General features: G+C 58.4%; 1 protein-coding gene across 6 annotated transcripts in view; it reads right to left on the reverse strand.

Moving 5' to 3' along the window:
- Positions 1-17,446, reverse strand: part of MOB2 (MOB kinase activator 2) — a 76,202-nt gene that overhangs the window by 28,093 nt on the left and 30,663 nt on the right. The window contains exon 2 of one of the 6 annotated variants that reach the window (XM_036070730.2): positions 8,845-8,972. The exons of 3 other annotated variants lie outside the window; for them this stretch is intronic. Coding sequence is in view for 2 of the 3 variants with exons in the window: in XM_078057595.1 (XP_077913721.1) it covers positions 16,105-16,139 (35 nt within the window). In the remaining variant the exon portion in view is untranslated. Of the gene's footprint in view, positions 1-7,558; positions 7,661-8,844; positions 8,973-16,104; positions 16,155-17,446 lie in introns of those variants that run through there. 2 more of the 6 variants (XM_078057595.1, XM_036070729.2) reach the window with 2 other exon arrangements.

Genomic DNA, 17,446 nt, shown 5'->3' on the forward strand with positions numbered 1-17,446 from the left:
TCTGCACGTGGGGCCTTCCAGGGGGACGTGGGGCACACAGGCATGTGGCAGGGGTGAGGGTGCTCCCTGGACCCCTCCAGGCATGGTCTGCACCTGGCCAGTGGCACCACTGGCTTTCACAACAAATGGAAGGGGGCACTTTGTGGGGCAAACTCGTACTTTTAAAGCAAAGTCTAAGAACAACTAGTGGTCTGTCCTGACTTCCCCAGAATTGCCCAGCAGGAGGGAGGGAGGCATGTCTCTGCTGCCGAGACCCTGTCCTGTCTCCTCACACCCAGGCCCACCTCTGCTTGGCCTGGGTGGGGACTTCCATTCCTCCAGAGCAGGCACGAGGGAGACGAGCACCCTCTGGAGTTGTCCCTCTAACCTGCGTGGGTCGCAAGTCAAGTCTTGCTCTGCATGTGTGCTCCAGGAGCTTCTGGAAACCCAGCAGTCCTCACTTGGGCAGGTGCTCCATGGTGGCCCTGTGCTGTGGCGGGGGGGGAAGCCGGCGGTCCCGCCAGGCCTGGCACTGTGATCACCGCGTGGCCGGGGGACGTGGCTGGAAGCTCAGTGGGACCACAGGGCAGCCAGTGTGCACCCCACCCCCAAACACACACGTCACACCAAAGGAGCGAACGGAAACAGGGCTTTCCCATGCCAAGGGCTGCCTTTCTCTGCCACCAAAGGGCCCACTGCTTTCACACACTGAAGAAAGCAATTCTGGGGAAATAAAAGCAATTTCAAACCTCACTCGGTTTTGCTAAGTGTGCACACCTTTCAAACCAGAAGGTCCTCAAAACAGAACTTCCAATCAGGGCATCCACCCTGGTCAAGGTGCAGTAACAGGGACCGGACTTTACCTCCTGCTTGAAACAACAGGACACTGGATAAAATGTGTGACAGCTTTCAAGACCCCAGACACCAGACAATAGAGCACAGTGACCCTGGGGACGGGAGCTGACAAGGTAAGCCTGCACCACAGGGAGAAGCCCAGTGGGACCCTGAGTTGACCAGTCTCCACTGGGAGGCTGGGGAGGCCAGAGCAGCCAGAGGTTGAGGGGCAGGGCACCCAAGAGGAGAGAGCTGCACGGATGTGCTCAGGGCCCCAGGGGGTCCTTGGCCGAGCACTGGCTGGGCTGTGTTTGTAAGGGAACTACTGAGGGGTGGTATGAGCCACCTGGGAGGGGTGGAGGGACAGTCCTTGAGGCTCACGTGGGGGCTGGAAGGAGTCCCTTCACCACTGGTCAGAATGGAAAAACTTGGCCCATGGTGTCAGATGTAATACTCGAGAAGGTGTGCATCAGCAGTGAGAAGCATTAGCTCTCCGTGGAACAGCGCCATAACCCCAGCAAATGAAGAACACAGACAAGAACTGAAGACGAGCAACCGTTTCCAAAAGGAGTCCAAGCAACACAGCTCAGGAATAGCTATAAACGTACAAAAACATGCAGACCAAAAAAGGCAGAGCTCACATGGTCTTTCATCTAGTCGGGAATGCCAAGCCTTCAAGGAAGGAGGAAAATGCAACCCATTGTTAAGAGTCAAGCAATCGATGGAAAAGGACCCCAAAATGGCCAGATGACAGAAGATGAAGACAACATGCGAAGCTCAGCACAGCTGTGTCCCCACCTGCTCCAGAAGCTGCAGGAAACACTGAGCATGTTAGGGAGAGACAGGGAAAACTTGCTTTAAGATCCAAATTGAGGGCACCTGGGCGGCTCAGTTGGTTGGGTGACTGCCTTCAGCCCAGGTCATGATCCTGGACTCCCTGGATCGAGTCCCGCATCGGGCTCCCTGGTCAGCGGGGAGTCTGCTTCTCCCTCTGACCCTCCCCCCTCTCAAGTGCTCTCTCTCCTCTCTCTCTCAAATAAATAAATAAAACCTTAAAAAAAAAAAAAAAAAACTGAATCCAGTTTTTTTTTACATATCCAAACTGAATTTCTGGATAGGATTAACAGCCAACCGAAAGCAGCAAGAGCAAGGACGAATGAACCTGAAGACGCGGCAAGAGAGGCTTCCCAAAATGGAAACTGGGAAAAGGCTCTGAAGCAAGGAGCAGCTCCCCACCCCCCGTGAGCCCACACCGCCCAGCAAGCCGCTTGGGGACAAGCTGCAGGCCGAGAGACACCCTCTTAAAGCACATGTCTGACAGAGGACTTGCATCTAGAAGGTTTAATGCCCCTATGACTCAACAAGAAGACCAAACCCAGTAGGAAACAGACAAGGGGTCTGAGCAGACCCCCCTCACCGCAGGAGCAGAGTCGGCACAGATGAAGCGCTGGAGGTCATTAGGCCCCGAGGAAAGGCGGCGTAAAACCACACGAGCCACGGCCTCGCTCCCCTCGAAGGGCCACGACTGTGGGGCCTGCGGGCACGCGCCCGGGGCTGACTGGGGCGAACTCCGGGACTCTCACTCGCGGCTGGCACTGGGGTCGGGGGCGTGATGGCCGCACAACACAGCTCAGCAGTTTCTTAAAATGTTCAACGTACGCGTGTCGTTCGACCCAGACGCTCCAGGGAAGAGAAGGCGTGTGTCGTACACAGCCCTGTGCGCACGTGCTCAGCGCAGCTCCGCCTGTAGCAGCCGACGTGGGCAAACGGCCCCCACGGCCCCCGGCAGGTGGACAGATGGACCAGCTAGGCCTGCCTGTGCCAGTCCCACCCGGGGACACGGACGACGACCTCCTGACACACACAATGTGGGCAATCGCAAACTCACGCTGAGGGGATTTCGCTCACGTAAGTGGCCGGAAAATGTCACTAATCCGTAACGAGAGAAGCATGCCGGGGCTGCCTGGAAGGGGCTGATGGGTGGGTCCCCGTCCTTGACTGTGGAGAGGGCCCTGTGGCTGTTGGCTGTGCACACGCACGGGAACACGTACGGGCCAGTGTGTGGCAGGGACGGCCGGCAGACCTTGACAGCTCCCGTCACACCCCCTTGCCCCGCCGTGCTGACGGCACCGTACACTCAGCCTGCCCTTCCAGCGTGGCCCCTCCTGGCTCCTCAGGAGACGCGTGCTCCCCTCTCCCGGCTCCCGCCACACCCGTCCGCCAGCAGGGCCTCCGGGCTATCTACAGAGCGCATCGGCCGGGCCGCCCTGGCGGAAGCCCCCCTTGCTCTCACTGCAGGACGGCAGTGGCCGACGGGTCTCCCTCCTCCCTCCCGTGCCCCTCCAGTCTGTTCTCTGTCCCAGGATGCTGCCCGGGTGCTCACTCACCCACACGAGGCTGGATGGCAACTCTAAACACACGCACCTGGGCGCCTGGGTGGCTCAGTTGGTTAAGCGACTGCCTTCGGCTCAGGTCATGATCCTGGAGTCCCGGGATCGAGTCCCGCATCGGGCTCCCTGCTCGGCAGGGAGTCTGCTTTGCCCTCTGACCCTATCCCCTCTCGTGTGTTCTCTCTCTCTTGTTCTCTCTCTCTCAGTCTCTCTCAAATAAATAAAATCTTTAAAAAATAATAATAATAAAAAAAATAAACACACGCACCTGCCTGGAAGGGAGCCACATCCCCTAAAACACCATGTCGCCCCACAAGAGGGCTGATGCAGAAGGACACCCGCGGCCACAGTGCCTGCCTGGGGCCAGGGTCCGCAGGGGAAAGGTGTACTGTCCATCTGAAGTAAGCTGACTCCAGCTGAAGGCAGCAGCAGGCCCAAGGCCGGAGGCGTTAAGTGCCCGTGATTCCTGCTCTGGGTCAGGCACTGCGACATGCAGCCAGCCCCCCCACCCCACCCCTGCGTCCTGCCAGCACAGCTGCGTGCTGCCCCTGCCTCCTCCCGGTGCTCGGCCAGGAGCCTGGCCCCTCTCCTGGCTCCTGCAGGTTGCCTCCACCCACAGTGCCTCACCAGGCCTGGAGCAGCAGGGCCCAGGCGCCCCAAGTGCACCGCCACATCGCGCCAGCACCATGCAGATGGCCCCTGGCGCAGCATCCAGGCCCTGGCCAGGGGCCTGTGTGTGCTCGCTGCTCCCACCACGATGGGGGACACGGGGCGGCCACGACAGAACAGTGATTCTGTCTGCAAACGTGCTGGATGCCAGGAGGGAGCGAGGGTGCTGGGTGGGCGCCACCCTCCCCCCCGCCCCTCCCACAAGTGTGGACAGAGTGCCAGTCTGTGCCGGGCTGGGCTGAGCCGCACAGAAGTGCGTGGCTGGCTCTGCCCGCTCCCAGGAAATGCCAGATCGGGGGCTGGGGTGCGTGCTGCTTCCTCAGCACTACGTTCCATACTCGGAGAGCGTGCCTGGCACATGGGGGGCACAAAAAGAACGTGTGGAGAGGGGCGCGCCGGCCAGCCCGCTGTTAAATACGGAAGCGAGGACAGAAAAAGGTCTTTCTGATGTGGTCATTCTGGAGAAGACCCGCACCCCATCAGGGCTCTGCGGCCTGCCACCAAAAACCCCAATCCCCCCCAACTGCACACAGACCCACGCGTGTGCATTCTGCCCACCACCAACCTGAGGCCTTGCAGGCCACCATGAAAGCCTGTCCTCCACAGGACTGCCGCAGCCGGGAGCCTTGGGTGACTGCCACAGGGGGGAAGGCCTGACATTCAGCCCCAGAAGAATCCAGGAGTAAGCGGCGGCCTCCTAGGTGTCCGCACGCCCCTTTAACTGCACAGTGACTTGGACAGGACAGCATGTGTGCTGCTTGCCAATGTGGGGAAGGTGGCTTCACCCCCAACATGCCCTGCGAGCTCCTGGGGGTGGGGGGCTCACATTTGTGAACACTGGCATTCTGACCCCTGCCGCGCTCTCCATGAGCCAACACCTACTACAGGCAGCAGACACGTGGCCAGGCGGAGGGTGCCCTAAGCACCGAGCAGAGCGTTACTACACGGTGGCTCTGGGCTTGCTGAGGTCCCCCCTGGCTCCTCCACACCCACAATGCAGCCTCAGGCCAGAGTACTGCTCCCCAGCAAACGGGACCACCTCCTCAGGGAGCCTGTCCAAGGAGTGCGCACGGCTTACGTGTGGTACGTGAGAGAGAGAGAGAGAGAGAGAGAGGCGCACTGTCCGCACTCACAGGCTCTGCGCACCCGTGCCCCTCACTCACTCCATAAAGGTGCAGCAGCGCCTAGCAGAGCCCTGAGTGGGGCAGTGAGTGAGCTCACCCAGCCCCGCGCACACGTGAGCACCCGACACCAACAGGCCGTGGGCAAGGGTCCAGATGGGTGAGGGCTGAGGGAAGAGGAGTCAGGAGGGCAAGGAAAAGAAGAATCTGTGCAGGGAATAGCCCATGCAGACCCCTGGAAAGGACCGCGTGCAGAGGAGAGACCCTACCCCCAGGAGAGCCACGTGGAGAGGGCTAAAGAGACGGGGGGCAGCGAGGCTGAGGTCTGAACACTGCCTGAGGCCTGGGGGAACCCTGAAGGGTGCGAGTGGGAGAGCCGTGAGCAGAGGCCTGACTTGTGTGGAGACGGCGGGACGGCCAGCGTGGGGTGGGCTGGCAGGCGGCCCGGGTCATGGCAGCAGGACGAGAGAGGCAGAGGACAGGAGCGGACGCAAGTGCAGGGCGCAGCTGACAGGGCTGCCCCGGCTGCCGCAGAGCCGCCCGAGGCCCTGGGTGACCGCGGTGCTGGCACTGCCACCTCAGGTGACCTGTGTCTGCCGCTGTGTGGGGGCACGGAGCCCTCGGCTCGGTCCAGCAGCCTGACGAGCCCCGTCCAGCCCTGAAGACAGGGGTGCCGCAGCCCCCCAAGCCCGTGCAGGCACTGGTCAGCGGAGCCACGCCCCCAGAGCACGAGGGCGCGCCCGGCCAGCACCGCCCGGACGAGGCCAGCCCTGTGCGGCTCCAAAGGCGGGGGAGCCCTCCACAGGGGCAGCGCCTTCTCCGCTCACACGTCTCAGGCCACCCAGGCCAGGGGCACCGAGCCACCAGAGCTGCCTCCTTGCTGTCCCACTGCTTTGTTCGCAAGTGAGGGCTGCACCCGGCAGGAGAAGAGGCCCCACCTGGCGAGGACCACTCCTCACGAGCCTCGCGCTTGCAGGGAGCACTCTCAGAAGAAATCCAGAGCGGGCTGCCACCGACTTCAGCCCCACAAGAAAGAAGCGCCTGCTCACCAGACCTTGCGGACAGGCGGCTCTCCCTCCTTCCTGGTTATCAAAGGGCCTGTAGGAAAGGAGGCACCTCTCAGGGAGAGAGAGGAGCTGGGTATTTCAGAAAACACGCCTTCTGCCTTGGGCCTTGGTTCTACGGGCCGCAGCGGCCCTCGAAGCAGGCAGATCCCACCGTCAGCAGCTGGAGGCATAGACACCACTGCACAGAAAGGGGCCCTCGAGCAGGGAGACAGTGGGGGCTTCTCCCCAGTGTCTCCTGGGCACAGACCGGCCTAGGCCTGCTGGAAGGAGGGAGCAGGGTTCAGAGAAGGGCCGGGCCCTGGGAGCAGCTCCTCTGACGCCCTCTCCCACTGCTCCAGACCTGTGACCCTGCCTGCCCTCTCGGAAACAAGGCGAGTCACGGTATGTAGTTCAGGGCACGCTGGCATCCTGGGGGAGAGAACCTGTACAGCACTGAACAGCAACGGTGGAGAGCCCCGAACCCCCTCAGAGGCCTGAAGGCCAGAGACAGGATTATTACTATTTTTAAATCCAGAATAGCTGGCATAATGCGGGCTCCCAGAAGGAGCCCAGGCCAAACAACAGAACAGCTGCACACCGGCTCTCTCCAGGCGCTGCCCCACGTGCATGATCTCAGCAGGTCCTCCTAACCCAGCGAGGCGGCCAGAGTGGATACCTTCATACCCCTTTCACGCCCAGAAAACCAACGATGAAGAAGATCCATACAAACCCCTTAAAGACATTACACAGGGCAGATGCCAGGTGCATGAACACAAAAATGTCTCTGCAAACCCCCAATCGAGTGCACCAAGAAAGCTTTCCAGCCATTAATCCACTGTGTCTCCTGCTTTTCTCTATGTAAGACAAGAGCCTGGACTGTCCAGCCCACACAGGACTCCTCCAGAGGCACATATTGCAAAGCAGTGTATATATATTTGCATATGTGTGCACAAGTGTGTATCTGTGACTATGTGTATGTACGCGTGTATATGATTACACGTGAGCTCTGTATGCGTGTGTGTATACTTGTGCGTGTATGTGTGTGACTGCATGAGTCGTGTGTGTACACACGTACGAATGTGAGTGTCTGTGGGTGGGTGTGCGTTACATGTGAGTTGTGTGAGTGTGTGTGTGGGCAGCTGTATGCATGGATCTATGTAAGTTGTGCGTGCACACGTATACAAGTATGTGTGTGTGCGCACGCATGGGACCACTAGGCAACTGTGCTCCTTTCTTCCTGAGGCCCCTGCCCTCGCCTCCCCAGCCCGTGACCCCTGCACTGCTGGGCCACGCCAGCCCCTGACCACGCCATTAAGAGCAGGAGCTCACAGGCACCTCATGGCTGAGGCACTCCTGCCCTCCCTCGACTCTTTCTCCTGACCTTTCGGGTTCTCACTCGTCAGCTCCCAGAGGCGCCGCCCCTCGCCCCCACAGTCAACCCCCACGGCTCTCCTCGCTCTCTGCTAGCACACAGCTTACTGGTCATGCCCCTCCCCCCCATGGCCACACCAGGACTCACATCAGGAAAGCCGGGCGTCACCAGATTTGTGAATGGCCGTGTCCCAGCACCCAGAACACGGTGAGGACGCAAGCACTTTCTCACTTCTCCCGTGAACTGTTTCATTGGCTATGACTTCATCTTGTCATCTTCCCAGGGAGCTCTTAACACAACCTGCAGACGGAGTTCGATGACTGATGCCTCTGGCATGAGGACATGCTCCTGACAGCCTTCCAGCTGAGATGAAGGGTCACTACCATGCTAACTTCACCCTACCCCTTGTCTGCTTTCCTGGCATTTCTGTCAAACTGGCATAAGAAGCAATAAAATCTTCAGGGGCACCTGGGTGGCTCAGTCAGTTGAGCATCTGCCTTCAGCTCAGATCATGATGCTGGGATCCTGGGATCGAGCCCCGCATCGGGTTCCCTGCTTTGCGGGAGGCCTGCTTCTCCCTCTCCCACTTCCCCTGCTTGTGTTCCCTCTCTCACTCTCTCTCTCTCTGTCAAGTAAATAAATAAAACCTTGAAAATAAATAAATAAATAAATAAAAATTTCAAAACACTGGATGAGCCCTGATGTCTCTGTAAAGACAAGGGACCTGGCAACCAGGCTCCTGGCTGGCTCTAGTGTTTCCATTGCCGGTATATCCACATCCAAAGAGGGTGCAAAAAACAGTTTCAGAGAATGGATCCATAAAGCCGAAAAGCATACGCAGTGAAATGGCTGGTGTCAGAACTCCTCTCCCCTTGCCTCCCAGCTTCGCTGCGTGCACACCTGCTATCTTGAGAAGGACACAGAGATAGACAGGTGCTCGCACCCAGCCTAGCACCCTGCCTGCCTGACCCTGGCCCCCCGGGAGCTTGCATGACACACAGAAAGGAGCACAGGCCAGCTTGGAAAGTCTTCTGGGAAACAGCAGGAGCAAGACCTCAGTGTCACACGGAGAACAGCCAGCGCAGTCCCTAGAAGACAATGACGGATGAGCTGGACATCACCAAAAGTTAAGGATATTTGTGTCTCAGAAGACACCAGTAAGGCAATGAAAGGACAAGCCACAGACTGGAAGAGAGGATGAGCAAATTGCAAAGCGACACAGGACTTTCGTCCACAACAGATAAAGCACTCTCAAAACTCTAAAATAAAGACAAACTACCCCATTAAGAAGTGGGCAAGGGATTTGAGAAGACATTTTCCCCAAAGAAGGAAAGGAGGGCTGAGAAGCACGTGAGCAGCCGCTCAGCATCAGTCAGCAGGGAAACCACAAGGCAGCACCCCACTCCCACAGGCTGGGGGGTCCGTGTGCTTACGAGGGCTGAAGAGGCCACTGAGAGGCGAGCGCTGCTGGCGGGAGCGGAAGGGGCGGGAGCTTCAGGAGCAATGCAGTCCTCCCCGCTCATGCGTGCACCTCCCATGCGACCCAGAAGGTCTACGGCCTCTGCGGGAGAGACGAAGACGGGATCGGGACGGTTCACGGCAGCGCTGCTGGCGATCGCCAACTGCTGAAAGCGACTCAAATGCCAACAACGGCAGGCGGCTAAGCAAACTGTGTCTTATCTGCGGAAGGGGCTACAGCTCAGCCACGACGAGGACCGCAGTACAGATACACACAACAACCCGGACGGATCTCAAAGCATCAGTGCCATGACAGAGGCAGAGCCCAAACACTCGACACTCTGCGATCCCGTGGACACGAATCGTAGCAAGAACAAAACAACCGTGCTGGGGAGAAGGGCAGTGGTGGCCAAGGGTGCGGCAGAGGGGCATCGCATGTTCCATATCGTCACTGTGCGGGGAGGGGGTCCGACAGCAGCACACGTCTGTCAGAGCACATCAGAGTGCACACTTCAGATTGACGAGTCCTGACGAATGTAAATACGTGCTCTTCACACTGATCGGAGGCACGCACACACAAAGAACACCATGTGCCAACAGGGAAGCAGGAGCTCCTGCCTGGGACACCAACCTCGAGTCCCACACAGTGGAGACTGCAGGAAGCCACAGACCAAGGGGCGGGGGGTGGCGCTGTGGGGTCTCAGACACCCGGCGCACAATCTAGAGTCAGGAGGGGCGGACGGGAAGGGCCGCGAGGGCCTCTGCATGCTGCCCCTTTCCGGTTCCAGGACGTCGTGGGCGGCAATGTGGTCTATTCATCTGAAAGCCACAAGCAGACACACTTGCAACTTTGCTCTCCCCACGCGCTACGTGGTGACGAACTACTCACACGGAGTGTTTGTGACGCCCTGTCTGTACACTGGGCAGCGGCCCCGTCTTCTCAGCCCCTTTCTGCACAACTCCTGCACAAGCACCAGTGGCTCTGCCCACGCTAGGGGAAGGTCCCACCCGCCCAGCAGCTGGTGAGGCCTGGAGAGAAGCTGCCAGCCAGCCAGCCCCCGGCGACCGCCTCCCCAGGGCTGCACCCAGGGGCCCAGCAGCCCCCCAAAAGCACGCATGGCCAGGCAGGGCCCATCCACCGCACCAGGCTCCTCCCCTGGAATGTAAGCAAACCTTCTGTGGCAGGGAGCTTGCTGCCCCCATTAATGGAACCGGCTAGGGAGGGACCCGAAGAATGCTACTTCTGTTCTTTCGGACAGCCGATGTCGTGGCAGTCACCACCCACGTGGGTTCAGAAAGAGGGAAAGCTTGAGTCGTCACACAACTAAAACCAGGCTGGAACCAAGCAGAGAGCACTTGGGGAACCCTCATCAGCAGTGGGAGTAGGAGGACTGAGACAGGAGAGGAAGTGGGCTTTGGGCTGGGAGGTGGTGGCTGGCTTCGGGGCAGGTTTCCTGTGGTCAGGGCCACTGGAGCAGGGGCTGACCCAGTGCCCTGCGGCCCGAGGTCCCCACTCCACAGTGTCCAGGACAGAGGACAGAGGCACAATCCCGCCCACAGTGGGCCAGGTCCACTTAGGCAGGTGCCCCTGCACACAAGTGGCCAGGACCCATGACGTGGCTCAGCACGTGCCAGGCCACTAGGCCCTAACTTGGCGCACCCTGAGCTGGGTAGAAAGAGCCTTCACAGGCTTCCCCGAGACCTTGCTGGGCCAGGAGCCCCGTGCACACAAGAGGGGAAGGACAGCAAAGAACAAGCCACTGGAGCCCTGGGACTCAGCGTCCCCAGCCCATTCCCACTGCCTCTGCCACGAGGGGCGACGCCGTGTCTGGGGCTGATGCCTGCGTGCAAGTCCGCAGCAAGAGCAGCCCCCCCCAGCACGGTGCGCTCGCCCTCCAGGTGTCTGGACATCCCCTGGGACCGAGATCTGACACAGGGAGTCTGCTCCAGAGCCCGTGCTCTGAACCACCCCCACCCCCCAAGAGGGGACGCGCACACCTGGAAAGGAAAGCAGCTTATTTCCAGGCCGGCCCAGAGCTCAGCTGTCCGAGCAGAGAGCTGGCCCCAGGTGGCCTTGTCACAGCAGCGCTGCTCCCCTCCAGCCCCAGCAGCAGAGAGAGGAAGGAGGGAGAAAGCCCCAAACCCACCACTGCTGCACTACCATCTCACACCAAAGAGAGGAAATGCCCAACACAGGATACCTGTTTCCTGTGCACACTGGCCACGGAAAACAGGAGCCCCTTCCAAGGCTCACCCTGGTCCTGGCGTCTGAGTGGGGGCCAAAGCTGCGAGGGCAAGGCAAAAATGTAGACACGGGGGTTGGAGGAGAGCTGGGGCCAGGCCTGGGCCCATGGCCAAGTGGGGCTCACTCTGCATTCCTCACGGACTTGCCCAACACCCCTGTAAACCAGGCTGAGGTGGTCAGGGAAGAACCTCTGGGTGGCAGGCGAGGAAGACATGCAGGGGTCAGGCTGGAGGTCAGATGCTCTCCTGGAGCCCAGCACCAGGGCAGCCATGGATTACCAGGTCACCAGGGAGCAGGTGTGAGGTCCGGCCGAGAGAGCCGCCTGGATGGGAAGAGGAGGTAGGCTGTGGCCCACACAGGGCTGGGCGCCAGGATATTAGCACACATCCAGAAAGCAGAGAAATGCACCACCACACCACCAAAATCGTTCTGTTCCAAGTTCAAGTCAAGCCAAGCTCCAAACAATGAAAGCGGCTGTTGAAGCCTGCCTAGTCATCCTGCCTGGCCCCTGGCCACCGCTGACCACAGAGGGCAGGGGCGTCCAGGCCATGTGGCAAGCACCTCTGGCAAGTCTTCCCTCCTGACCCCCACACTGGCATCTGCCAAGACAAGCGCCCGCTGGCCAGGGCATAAGCAAGGCGGCCTGCTCGTGGCAGGCTGGCTGAGACCCACTGACTCAACAGCACCACTCTGTTTAGTGCAGCAAAGCCCATGTGCCCCAGCCCTCCCCTGCCCACCTCAGAGCCCAGGTGAGTGCCAGACGTGGTGTTTACAGACAAGGGGCAGGCGCACCAGCGCTGACTCCCCCGGGAGAGTGCATGGGCTCAGGAAGGCCAGTATGCTCAAGGCAGGGGACAGGTGACCGCCTCTCTTCACCCCCTAGCCTTTACAAGCCCAGCAGGCACGCAGCCCAGCCTGCCTAAGAATAGGGCACTGTGGGTCCTGCCACGTCGCCCCGCCCTCCCCACTGGTATAAAAGCCTGGGCTGCAAGATTTAGCCCAGGCTCAGTCCAGGAAGGAGGCTCAGAGGCCACATGGGAGGGGAGCAGAGCCCAGTGAGATGCCGCCTGTGCCCGGCCCCTCCCAGTGCCCTTACTCCCTGCAGGGACTTCAGCACAAACACTGGCAAGCTTGCCCCCCACCCCGAAACACTGAAATAGAAGGAACAGCCTTTTATTAGAAAAATGCCAGAGAGAAACAGAAACAGAAGGCCACCTCGTGGAAGGACAGAGGGAAGCTTCCAGAGATGGGGGTACTCTGAGACAGGCACAGGCCAAGGAGCCAAAGCGGGGTGGGGACAAGCTCTCCCCCACAGCACCCCCAGGCCCACAGGCCGCCCCAGCTAGTCAGCTGAAGGGTCAGCCTGCCCCTCACAGCCCTGCACAGCGCAGGTCTAGGGAGGACACAGGGCGCCAGGAGGTGCCGAGCTGGCCCAACAGCCTCACAAGGCAAAGCCAGTGGCACCGGGGTCACCCCGTTAACAGGAGCACGAGGGCCAGAAGCCCCCAGAACTCCATCCACACGAGAGCACGGCCGGCAGCCACCCTGCGGCCGAGCACCGTCCACATCCTGTTGTGGATGTGGGGCCTGCGACAGGCCCGGGCCTGACAGCTGCAGAAGGGAAGGCCGAGGCCGTGCTGGGAAAAGGGACCCTGGTCCCCTCCCCCTCCGCCTGCTCCCCCACAGCACGTTCCCCTCTAATTGCAAGTGCTGTTTTCTTCTCTGAGATGAGGAGGAAGGCAGCAGGTATGGGAGTTCCAGAAAGCGAGAGGAAAGCCAGAGTCTGACATGCCGAGGCCCATACTTCAGATTCCTCAGGGGGAGGCTCCGAGAAGCCGTGGGGAGGAGACACTCAGCACAGCGTGCCGACCTGGGGACAGAGGGTCCACACAGGAGCATGGCCTCCTGCCCTGGTGCCTCCTCAGCATGGAAGTTGCTTGTGGCCCCCCACAGCCACCACGCTGGCCCCCCACCCCAGTCTTCAGAAGGCTTGCCTGTTCATCTCCCTTCTTAGCTCGAAGTCCCCCAGGACCCCAACTGCTGTGAAGGCTCACAGACTCTCAAGGGTCTTCGAGGCCCCACATGATGTGTGCCCCTGCCCAATGCCCGCCATGCCAGCCTGGCCCCAGGGACACACACAGACGGCCACCTCACAACCCTTGTCATGCTGTGTTCTTAGCCCCAAAAAGCCTCGGAACAGACTCCTCCCTCCCAGCCGAAACGTCACCTGAGACCCTCAACCCTCCAAAACTCACACAGTTCCCTACAGTCTTCCTCTGACTCCGCTGCGTCTATATGAGCTCAATGAGAGCGGGAAATGGGCCTGTCATTTTCTGTGACAGCACTTGGTCCAGCATCAGCAGCGGTGTTAACACATGCTCCTGAGGGCGCCTGAGTGGCTCAGTCGGTTAAGCGTCTGCCTTCGGCTCAGGTCATGATCCCGGGGTCCTGGGATCGAGTCCCGCATCGGGCTCCCTGCTCTGCAGGAAGCCTGCTTCTCCCTCTCCCACTCCCCCTGCTTGTGTTCTCTCTCTCGCTGTGTCTCTCTCTGTCAAAAAAATAAATAAAATCTTTAAAAAAAAAAAAAAAACACATGCTCCTGAATGAATTAATTTCTAATATGCAAATTAGAACAATTGCAAATCAGCAAGAAAAGCATGACCACCCTCCCCCACACACACAAAAAAACAATAAATGGCAAAGAAAAAACCATCCATAAGAGGAAAAAAAACTATGAATGGTCAATAAACGTAAGAAGAAAAGATCAATTTTCCTAACTCAGAAGCAACCCCACAGAAGACAAGATGATTTTTTTTGTTTCTGATCAAGGACAAGGACAGCCAGTGCTGGGGAGGCTCACCTGAACCCCCCAACCACAGGCTGCCTCACAAAATGTTCTGGAATGCACAGTGAGAAGACCCTGTGACTGGAAAGTCTACTTCTAGGAATTTATCACCAATACTCAAACTCAGAACAACTTACAAATGGCCCAACAGCCTCAGAAAGAAACTGAACAGAAAGAAGCACTGCTTGAAACAAAGATGCTGGAACCTGCCTAAGCCTGTGTCCACGGGGGCCTGGCTGGTAAGGCGCGGTGTGGCCGCAGTGTGTCTGCATGGGGTGCGCGCCAGCACGGATGGGCCACGGCACAGGGAAACTGGAAGGTGCCAGGAGGTGTTGCCCGGAACAGCTCCTTGGGGGCAAGATTTGATGCAGATTTCACTTTCTTTATAAATTTATGCATTATTGAAATTTCCCATATAATCAGAAGGGGAAAAAAAAGTTACTGTAATTTTGGATAAAGTCATACATGAAAATGCCAACAAAAAAGATGCTGATAAAAGGTGATTTTTTTCCCATTTCTCCAAATATTCAGTTATCTTACTTTTATAATTGAAAAAACAGTCACTATGTACATCCTAATAAAGATTTGTAAAAATGAGACGCAGCTAAACCTTTGGCAGTTTCCCAACAAGTGAAACACACACTGGGCGCCCCAGGACAATGCCCTCCTAACTAGCCCCCAGGGGCAGGAGGACCTGGAAAGTGCTCGAAGGAGCTCTGGCCACAATGGGAAGACGACCCCCCCCACTGGCCACCAGCTGCAGAACGCAGGCCCCCTGTTGAGGCCGCCACACCTCGGACTGCTCGGCACTCAGGAGGAGCCCTAACCCTAACCACTAACTCACTGCTACACATGCAGCAGGTGAGCTCGAGGCCCAAGGAGAGACCGGACGGGCAGCACCCAGGACAGGCTCTGTAGGCACAACATCACAGGGGGTGGCTGTGGAGGGCACAAGGAGGTAGTATCCGAAGGGACAGAAATGCCGACAAGAACCCATGCCTTTGTCAACACCCATCCAACTGCCCTGGGGAACCTGAGAAGTGAGCAGGTATGGATGCTGCCCGCCCCCCCCCCACCCCATGCACATGCGTGCACACACAGCCGGGCCTTCTGGGCCGACTGGACCCACTGAGCCGAGGGCGAGAAGACAGGGCAGCCACCAGCGTCCAGGGGACTTCCGTTACAACCACCTCGCGGTGACCTCTGGGGTTGTGGGTGAGCCTCCCTCTGCTGTTCCTGCCTCTTCCCAAAAACACGTCTTCAGAAACTAAGCAGCACGCACAGTGAGGAAGGGGGGACAGGACTGAAGGAGCAACAGGCGTGTTGACACCACTCACCCAGATCTAGGTTTAATGCGGCTTTCTGAAAACCTGAAGCCAGGAATTATTAATGAGGAAAGTTAGGACTAGGAGGACGGGGCCCAACCAAGATGGGGGACTGGATCAAGCCCCCCTGAACAAGCCCAAAGTGCCCCTCATTATGTTCCCCGTGGTTTCCTGCCAGCCACCCCGGCAGCGAAGCCTCAGCCCTGTCCTTCAGCTGTGGACAGGTGTCCCACCCCGGTGGTGCCCAACTCGGACCACACCCGCTCCCCAGCTGTCCACAGGGCTGCCCCTCCTCCCCCTCAGCATCAGGTCTTCTCAGAAACTTCCTAAAAGGGGGTGCATGGAAGTAATCCTTTGTTTCAGAACGTGCAAGTGAGAAGACTTTTATCCTAACCTCGCAGATAACTGATGGTTTGTCTGATGTGAAGCCCATGTTGGAAATCCTTTTCTGACAGTATCTTGAAGACTTATTTTCTCATTTCTGGGTTGGAATTTGTGTTTGGATTCGTGGTGTTTTGTTCTGTCTTGTTCTCTCTGGAAGTTTTCAGAATCCTTTCTTTATCCCTGGTGTTCTGAAATGTTGTGGGAACAAGGGACATTCCCTGTGTGGGGCACCGGATGAGCCTATTCAATGCGAACTCACAGCCTGCAGTTCTGGAAACAGGCTGAGCTGCTTTGATAACACCCTCCTTCTGCTTCCTGCTCTTTCTGGAACTCCTCTGTGGCTATATGCTCCCTGCACGGGCGCTGACACTCTTGCACTCCCGGGGTACATCCCTAACTTTCTGTTCTACTTGCTGGGAAATGCACCCAATCTTACCTCTTATCTCTTGGCCTTTTAATTTGCTCTTGCATTTCTAATTTCCAAGCATTCTTTTTAATTCTTTGGATGTTCCTTTTTTGTGGCATCTACTCTTTTCGGGGCACAGAGTCTTTAGCCTCTGAGGAGATGAGTGATGCCCTGCTTTACGTGCTTGCTCAGAGTGTGTGCCCTTTTCCTTCCTTCCCTCTCTTGTTCAGGCATTCCTCAACGTGTCTGCGGGTCCCTGGCTGTCCAGTCCCATTTCAAAGGAGGCACCGAAGAAAGCATCGACGGTCCCATGTGCTTCACTGGGGGCCATCTGACTCCCTGGTGGGAGCATGGGGGATGCCCCCATGTCAGGCTCTGCAGGTCTTCTCTCTGAGGCTGCTTAGACTCTCCTTCTTCTGCCTGGAGGGTGGGGTCCTGGAGACAGACCGAGAGTGGGGAGGGGGATCTCAACACCATGGCTGTAGGATGTTCTCAAGGCTTTCCTTGCCTGACAGTGCCCCCTGGTGCATAGTCCTGTGACTCATGCCCTCAGGAGGGGTGGGGGTGTCCAGCCGCTTCTGAAATACTCCTCCAGACCTCCAATTACCCCTTGGGAAGTTCCTAGACTCCACCAATCAGGAGCCATTCGGAGCTTCCTCAGGACAGCTGGTCTCCCGCCGGCCAGGTCTCAGCTCTGCTGAGTCTGCACCCAGTCTACCAGCAGCCGTCCCAGCTTCTAAAACCAGATGGTTCCAAAACCATCTACTATCATCCCATCCCCCATCTTTGTCTCTGAGGGCTTCTGCCTTTCCACAGTTCCCTTGGCTCTCACTTCAGCAGGGCTGGGGAGGGAACAGGGTCCATGCAGAAGTCCAGTGTGTCCTATTTAGGCATCAGGGCCAAGTGCAACCCGGAATGCAGGCAGATGGCAGGGACAGCAGGTGAGCCACCGTGCAGGGGGTCCTGCTGGCGGCAGCACGCCCTGAGGCCTCTCGTCCTTGGGGCAGGTGCGTGCACTCTGGAGGCAGGCTGGCTATTCTGCAGTGCAATTTCCACCAAGCGTTCGGTCGGTTCCAGGCTCCCGGGGAGGACACTGCACCAGTGTGCACCCAGCAGGACCCCTCTGGCTCCCAGGAGCCCACAGCAGGCATGTGGGGCAGCAGGGCAAGGACCAGTAACATAACGTAACAGACACACACACACAGAGTGGCTCTCTCCAGCACTGTGACCCCACTCGTTTTCATGGGGACCATCTGGCCCCAGACCCACCTGCATGATCACCTGCGCCCTCTGGTGGATACCGGCCCCTTCTGCTCACAGCCGCTCCTTCAAACCCTCGTCCTGCTCCAAGTCCCAGGAAGCTGCCACTAAG

This window comes from Halichoerus grypus, chromosome 11, assembly GCF_964656455.1.
Source record: "Halichoerus grypus chromosome 11, mHalGry1.hap1.1, whole genome shotgun sequence".
Taxonomy (NCBI): Eukaryota; Metazoa; Chordata; class Mammalia; order Carnivora; family Phocidae; genus Halichoerus; species Halichoerus grypus.